The following is an 8,074-nucleotide window of genomic DNA, read 5'->3' as shown; positions in this document are numbered from 1 at the left end:
AGGCTTTGTCTGAAAAAAAAAAAACATATAAAAGCCCCCAAATAACATCAACAACAACAAAAGAAGCCAGTAGTAGCTGGCCCAGGGCTGTTGTCCCAGATGAGGACTGGAGAATTCGGGGCCACCTATCTGCTTATTAACGACTGACCCGACCCATCGTCCACTCCTCCTCTTCGTTAGTGGAATGAGTTGAGGAGCACTCCTGGCAAGCAGAGGCACCAAGGCTCCCCACTGCTGATGGTCTCTGTGTCTGCTTAGGGAGAACCAGACCGGGCGAGGAATGGGGCCACAGACAGGAAGTGGCCTTGGGTATCTGGCCCTTCAGGTTCCTCATGCTTCAAAGTCCTGTCTCCGCTGGAGGGACAAAATTACCCAGGGGGAGGGGAAGAGTCAGGGGCTACTGCCTCCAGACCCTCCTGGACTCCCTCTGATACCCCATTCCTCATCTATGCTTCCAACCTCAGTCTGATTAATCCAGTTCGTTTTCCAAGACCAAAAAAAAAAAAAAAAAAAAAAAAAAAAAATTATCCGAGTGCCTCAAGTGTGTCCCAGGAGAGAGCCTGAGACTGGACCCCTACCCATTCCGAGCCCCACATGGGATGAGGAGGGGAAAAGGGAGGCGTCGGCTTTAAGTGGCCTCAGTTTTGCCAGGCCAGCCTTAAGGAGGATACACATCATTAGAGAGCTTGACATTAGCCCCTGGAGTCAGGCGAGGTCCTCAGCTGGCCCTGGGGAATCTGGGGCAGAAGAATTAGATGTTGACGGGGCGGGACTGGACCCGTTCTGAGGGAGGAGGCTCTTGCCTGGACCACTGGGTCTGAGGGAGGAAGGCTGGGGTGGGGTGGGGGTGGGGGGTGAAACACTAGGTCAGGAGGAGGAGGATCTTGCAAGCTGGTCTCCTGGTCTGAGGGAGGAGGCCCCCCGGGGTTCAGATCCTTCCCCTAACACGCCCTCTCTTAAATACCTGATGGCTTGCCCCGCCCCTCCACCCCCAGTTAACCTGGATCCTAGGAACCACGACCCAGTCGTCCAAACCTTAGGGATGGAGAAGATACCGGACAGAGACGCGCTCAGTGGCAGGATGGAAGCCGAGGGGTCCCAGAACTCCGAGGAGCTGCCACCGCATCCTCAGTCCCCACCACCACCTCCGTCCCCAAGGTCTCCCACGTCCCCGGAGACCCCTGAGCTTCCTCAGCCCAATGCACCGACTGAGTTTGAAGCCAGGCAGCTGCTGGTAGAAGAATGGGGACCCGTGAGCGGGAAGCTGGAGCTGCCCCCGAGCATCAGCTGGAAGCTGCTGTTCCTGGAGCGGCCACTCTACCGCAACCTCCTCAACTCACCCAACCCGGAAGGTGGGGGATGCAGCCTGGAGACCCCCTGGCGCGCTGCTCAAAAGCTCGGTCTCTTCATCTTTCTCTGTAGCTCCTGTTTCTTTCTCTCGGCAGGCATCTCTGTCCCGTCTGTCATTGCACATTTATCTCTGTTCTACTCTGCATCTTGTCCCTGTGTGTCTGTCTGTCTCTGTTTCTCTCCCTCTTTGGCCCCTTTCTCTAGATTTCTTCCAGAGCTCCAGAGACTCACTATAACCGCCCACCAACATCCTTAGTCCGGGCTAGGCTGGTCTAGCCCGGCTCGGGTTCCTGCCCTTCCAGTATAGCCCCAGGGGTAGGAGGAGGAGGTGGGCACTGGCCTAAGGCGCCATTCCCTTGTGTGATTCAGGCATTAACATCTACCAGCCGGCGCCCCCTACGGGTCCCACCCGGAAACCTCTGAAGGAGCTGGGTAAGCACTGGGGGCTCTGCCCGGGAGGATGGTGCCCTTCAAGGAACGTCCCACCAACCCCTCTTTCTTCATCACTGGCCAGGTAATTTCCGTGGATGGTACATTACTACTGAGAACCTCCAGGGACCCCTCAGGTGAGTTGCCACAAGGCCTGGGGGTGGGAGTTGGGGGAGGAGGAATTGCTCTCCTCTCTAGTTTTCTTTGCTGAGGTGCCTGCAGAGGGGCCTCCCTTTTTTGCTCTGGTGACAGGCTTAGTCATAACTGGATGCCTATGAAAGATGCAATATAGGCGCCCAAGATGTCTGACCAGCACACAGTAGGTGTTTAATAAACCTCGATCTACACTCTTTGCCTAGGAAAGGGTCACAGCTCCAGTCCAGCTTTGGAACAGTGGATGAGAGGGTGTGATTCAGGGGCTCAGAGTCAAAGCCCATCTTTTCTAACTTTGTTTTTGAACGAACTGATTAAAGTATCCCTTAAACTAGATAAATCTCTAGTGATTTTTTTATTTTGGACTGAGCCACGCCCCCAGCCCCTCACTGGGGGATTCTAGGCAGGGACTCTACCACTGAGCCACGCCCCCAGCCCCTCACTGGGGGATTCTAGGCAGGGGCTCTACCACTGAGCCACGCCCCCAGCCCCTCACTGGGGGATTCTAGGCAGGGGCTCTACCACTGAGCCACGCCCCCAGCCCCTCACTGGGGGATTCTAGGCAGGGGCTCTACCACTGAGCTATCCTCCTAGTTGTTTGTTTGTTTTGAGGTAGGGTCTTGCTAAGCTGCTCAAGTAGGCCTTGAACTTCCAATCCTCTAACACAGCCACTAGGGTAGCTGAGATTCCAGGCCTGGATCCAGTCCTCACCTTAAGTGTCAGCTTTCTCCGGGAACAGAGGGTTTGTGTTTATTGTTCTCTAGAGTCTCCTGGGGACCAAGAATGTCAGATCCTCAAGTGCAGGAGGGTGGGGGCTGAAGGGTAGGGTGTCCTGCCATACCTAGAGCCCTGTCACCATGCTTCCTGCTCCCCGAGAGACCTCAGGATTATGGGATTGTCAGACCCATCTCTTCTCTTGTTTGTCTGCAGCTGGACAGTGAAGGAGCAATGTGTGAACCTGCTGGCCAAGAAGCTGTGGGAGGAGCTGCTGGATGACGAACAGCCTGACATCACCATCATGGACTGGTGTGCCCCGCCCTACCTGACTGCCCGATCATGCCATCCCAGGCTCCCCAGAGCTCAGGCTTCCTTGCTCCCCAGGGCCTGAGTCCCTCATTAACACCCCTTGACACTGTGGTCTCACCCGGTCCTGCTCTCCTCTGGCCCCAACCTTTGTATCTTTCAGATGACAGCTAGATGGGTTCCCTCTGGCCCCAGCTGTTCCTTTTATCCACCGAAGCCTGTGTGTGCCCCTCTGATTCTCTGACTCATGTTCCTCCTATTAAGGAGAGAGTTTCTTACACACAGCTCCAACTGGAAGCCTCCTCCAGTCATATGGAGAGGCCATCTATGAATTCGCTCCACTACCCTGCATTGCCCACCCTACCCCTAAACTCTACCAACACTCTCATTCTGTTCTTACCCTCTGCCTGTACCCCATCTCACCTCAACGTCTGCCTGTACACCTCCATCTACATATGTAGCCATCACTATTGGTGACCTGTCTACTCGTCCCCTGGACAGTAGGCCTCAGAGAACAGAGCATGGGGTTGACTTGGTCTCTGCCAGCCCAGGGCTGGGAAGTTAGATGGAGAGTTGTGGGGCTGGGCTTAAGACCAGGGCTCAGGGATGAGATGCTGTTGTGGCTGCATGGCAGTCAAAATCTGAACCTCCTCCAGGTTCGAGGACAGCCGCCTAGACCAGTGTGTTTATGAGCTGCATGTCTGGCTGCTAGCAGCTGACCGCCGCACCGTCATTGCCCAGCACCACGTGGCCCCTCGGACCAATGGGAGAGGACCCCCTGGCCGCTGGGTTCAGGTGAGATGTGCGCCAGGTCCCTGCCCACACAGGTGTTCTCTACCAAGACCTTAGGCAAAGGGAGGAAGGGACGCCAGCAGGCTGTGGGACCCGGGTGAGACTTTCTTCCTAACTCTGGGCTGCCACAGGTGTCCCACGTCTTCCGCCAGTACGGCCCCGGAGTGCGTTTTGTCCACTTCCAGCACAAGACGAAGAACCGCATGGAGCCTGGGGGACTGCGGAGGACAAGGGTGACCGACTCCTCCGTGTCTGTGCAGCTCCGGGAGTGACCTCTAACCAGGCTCTCCAGGTCTGACGTGATCAATCCTTTGGAAGTCCCTGATGTTCGTCACCTCCGAGCCCTTGGCATGTCTTTGAGGCTTCCTGGCTTCTGCCCTTTTATGTGTGTGCTTAGCAATAGTCTGACCCCTCCTCACCCCCGAACCCTCCTCACCCCAACCCCTCATTCGCCCGATCCTCCTCATGCTCCTTACCCCTCCTCACCCCCTGACTCCCCTTACCTTCTGCCTGACCCCTCTTCAGCTCCCTGACCTCCTCATCCTTCTGACCTTTCCTCTCCTTCATGACCCTTACACGCCCCCTCCTACTTCTCCTTCACCCATGGCCCCGCCTGCTCTGCCCAGCTCCTTCCTAACAATTTCTCCCCGCTCAGGTCTCTCAGATCCTGTTTGGCCCCCGAGGTTTCCTTTGACATCTCCTTGCCTCCTTGAATGTGTGACTCTGGGCAGGGGCCATCCCCTGCACACCAACTGCTTGTCTCACATGGCTGAATAAACCTTTGGAGAGAGACTCTAAGAACACAGAGCTCTAAGAGGCGGGTCGTCTGCCTGCTCTCTGTTCATTAGGATCCCCTCAGTCCACATCCCACCCACTCAGCCAGGTCTTGAACTCTGGGTACTTCTGTGACCTCCGGATCTTTTTCCATTGACCGTGACCTCTGACTCTTGTTCTGTAGTGCTGGGAATTGAACTCAGGTTCTTTTTATGTATCCTGGACAAGTTCTGTACCACTGAACTATATCCCCATTTTGTTTTCTCTTTTACTTATTGAAATTCTGTAACAGGGTCTAGTTAAGTGGCCCAGGCTGGCTTTTAATTTTCAATCTTCTGCCTCAGCCTTTTGAGTAGCTGAGGTTACATGTCTGCACCGCGGGGTCTGGTCTGACCTCTAATTTTTCCTTCTAGCTTGTGGGTGCTGGAGCCTAAGTGAGGTGGTCAGGGCTGGTTACAAGCCCCTTTCTGTGCTAATCCGTCTCATAGGCCCCTGACAGCTGATCTTTTTCTACCCCCACCCCGTGTGTGCTCCTGAAGAATTCCCACTTACTGTTCTCCCTCATCCCTTAACTCTCAGAATCTTCCCAAATCCCAGCCCCATCTCCAATCTACCCTGGATTTTGTTCCTGCCAAGCTCTTCCCACCTCTCTGCCCAGGACGTTCCAGACTCGCCCAAACCAGACAGCCATTAAGAGTCCCCAGGCCTGGGGCAAAGGTGAAACAGATGACAACCCGAACAGAAACATAAATTTGAACTAAAGTGTCTTCCATATGTCGGGGCAGGGACATTAAATTTAATTAACAATCCAGTGTCAAGTCTTGAAGTCCAGCTACTATGGAGGCTGAGGTGAAGGGATCTCAAGTTAAAAGATAACCTGAGGGGCTGGAGAGATGGCTCAGGGGTTAGGAGCACCGACTGCTCTTCCAGAGGTCCTGAGTTCAATTCCCAGCAACCACATGGTGACTCACAACCATCTGTAATGAGATCCGATGCCCTCTTCTGGTGTGTCTGAAGACAGCTGCAGTGTTCTAATATATGATAAATAAATCTTTAAAGATAAGCTGGGCAACTTAGTTAGAACCTGTTCCAGAATAAAAAGCAGAGAGGGATGTGGGCGTGCTTAGAGGTAGAGCCCCTGCCTAGAATCCCCCAGTGAGGGGCTGGGGGCGTGGCTCAGTGGTAGAGCCCCTGCCTAGAATCCCCCAGTGAGGGGCTGGGGGCGTGGCTCAGTGGTACAGCCTCTGCCTCTACCACATCATCCAATACATGGTAGTTCTAACCTGGCACAAGGTCCTAAAGTGACCCTGATGTTCTAGGCATTAATGTCGAGAGTCTGTAACTCCCCCATGGGCAGAGAGATATTTACCAGAAGTAAACAGGAAGTTTTTAAATATTTAGACTGCAGCCCGCAGTGCTCGCCCTTGTGCACTGCCCCCCCCCATGCCTTTGTTCATCCCAACCCTAAGTTATGATCTAAGACTGTGTCCCAGTATGGCCTGACTCAGATCTGATCACTCTGCTCGCCCCTGTCCAGTCCTGGGTGTTGGGTCTCAAACACACGCAGATGTCACACAGGGTTATAACTTCACCAGGGCTGTATTATAGGGAAGCTCTGATAGCAGGTAATGGGGCCATCTTGCCTCCTGGCTCTTGGGGTCAGAGCAATCCCCAAGGACAGACTGGGTAAGGCTCAGCACTGTGCAGAATCAGAGACGACAGACCCTCAAGGCATCAATAGCACCTGTAATAGAAACATGAATTCTCGACAGGGGGGAAGGTCAGGACAGAGATGTTCTGTACATGTGGGAAGGTCTGAGGGTTCAAGGCTTCGCTCTGGGGGTCCTGGGATGAGAGGTTTGGGGGGCTGGTGATTTTTTGAGGGATTCTGCTGGGCTGGCTTGGGGTGCTGTTACAGTGAAATAGAAAATACCCGAGGTCTGTGGATCTTAGGATGATTGCTGGACCTGGGGACCCCCCCGCCAGGATTGGGTCTGGGAGGTCTACGAATGGTTTCTGGGTTTGGGGCTGATGTAGACAGAGTGGGTGGGGGTGGAAGGTTAAACCAGACTGATCTTCAAGATTTCAAGGTCTTGAAGCCTGAGAGTTTTTAAGTCTCAGAGTTGGATCTAGGGACTTTCAAATGTAATGAGGCAGGGCTGGCTTAGGGGTTCTAAGGGCCCCAGAGGAACCAGTGACCTCCTCATTCTGAGGCCAGGAAACCTCATACAAATGCAGAACTAGCGCAATACCAAAGTGAAAAGGCTTCTAGAAGGAGACACAAGTTGGTGGGGTGTCAGTTTCCTAGTATGGGGAGCCTAGAGTTTGTCTAAGAGACTGGGGGGCCGGGGTTGGGGATTTAGCTCAGTGGTAGAGCGCTTGCTTAGGAAGCGCAAGGCCCTGGGTTCGGTCCCCAGCTCCGGAAAAAAGAACCCCCCAAAAAAAGAGACTGGGGGGCCAAGGGACATAAGAAGGAAAATGACAGGACTAGTCTGGGGGTACACTCAGAAATGGGGCCTCCAGGAGCAGTCTCTAAGGGGAAATCTACCTTTCTGGGGGTCTCCGTTCTGGGGGAGACTTGGGTTTGGGTGGTGGGACTGGGTAGGGACTCACTTGCAGTAGAGGCCAGAGATGGACTTGGCCCAGGTTCCAAAGATGCCTTTGCGGTACTCTTCCAGTCGAGGGTAGCTACCCGTAGAGAACTTGCGTGTCTTGCCACGTTTACCAGGGAGAGACCACACGGTGAGCTCGCAGCGCTGGGCCACTACCAGAGAAGATGCCGAGTTAGACCAGTCCGAGGGCAGGTAGGGCAGGTCGGTGCCTGGATCCACAGACAGTTCAGGCCCCTGGCAGCAGTTGTCATAGTAGGGGTCACTGTTCTCATAGAGCCTGGCGCACGTGCGCGTCCCATCTGACTTCTTCAGGTCTGCGGGCACTGGACAAGCGCCTCGGGCACCGGGGACAGCCACCAGGGCTAAAGCCAGCAACAGCAGGCACAGCGGGGACATGGTGACAATGGACAACGGAGAGATCTGAGCTGCATTTATGTATCTGACCCATGGGAAGAGAGAAGCTGTGAGATAAAGAGTGAGGAGGAACAAGGACCCGCCCCCTTGCCCTAGGCGCCAGAAACCTCACTGATCAGCGTGGGAAAACCTCACATCACTGAACAGTAAATACAAGATGGAAATAAGACTCTATGTCTTGGAGTCTGACTGGTATAAGACAGTCAAGAGGTTGGAGATGTTACTCAGAGTGTTGGCCTAGCACTCAGGAAGCCTGGGATTTGATCCTTTGCTGGTGTTTACAGAGTAGCTGTGGTAGGGAGAGGAATGAGGAGGTAGAGGCAGGGGGATCAGGAGCTCAAGGCTACCCTTAGCTACAAAGCAAGTTGGAGGCTACCTTGGGATGTATTTGGGATCTTGGGTGAATGGGAGATAGATAGATAGATAGATAGATAGATAGATAGATAGATAGATAGATAATAGATAGATAGATAGATAGATAATAGATAGATAGATAGATAGATGGATAGGTAGGTAGATAGGTAGGT

General features: G+C 53.9%; 2 protein-coding genes across 2 annotated transcripts; one reads left to right on the top strand and one right to left on the bottom strand.

The window, feature by feature from the left end:
* The first annotated feature begins 1,023 nt into the window (after window positions 1-1,023).
* On the top strand, window positions 1,024-4,561 carry Nccrp1 (NCCRP1, F-box associated domain containing). Its single transcript, NM_001134506.3, is given in 6 exon segments — window positions 1,024-1,352; window positions 1,720-1,782; window positions 1,865-1,916; window positions 2,863-2,958; window positions 3,612-3,750; window positions 3,879-4,561. Coding segments are annotated over 6 exon segments (801 nt in total). The 5' UTR covers window positions 1,024-1,042; the 3' UTR covers window positions 4,020-4,561.
* Window positions 4,562-6,104: 1,543 nt separating this feature from the next.
* Window positions 6,105-7,558, bottom strand: Sycn (syncollin). Its single transcript, NM_001389242.1, has 2 exons — window positions 7,135-7,558; window positions 6,105-6,265 (listed from the first exon to the last, which is right to left on the bottom strand). The coding sequence occupies exons 1-2, from the start codon at window positions 7,527-7,529 to the stop codon at window positions 6,256-6,258; spliced, it is 405 nt and encodes a 134-aa protein (NP_001376171.1). The 5' UTR covers window positions 7,530-7,558; the 3' UTR covers window positions 6,105-6,255.
* Window positions 7,559-8,074: the final 516 nt, after the last annotated feature.

The sequence above is a fragment of the Rattus norvegicus genome, chromosome 1, assembly GCF_021556685.1.
Source record: "Rattus norvegicus strain SHRSP/BbbUtx chromosome 1, alternate assembly SHRSP_T2T, whole genome shotgun sequence".
In the NCBI taxonomy this organism is placed as follows: domain Eukaryota; kingdom Metazoa; phylum Chordata; class Mammalia; order Rodentia; family Muridae; genus Rattus; species Rattus norvegicus.
This window is presented reverse-complemented; position numbering and strand designations above follow the sequence as displayed.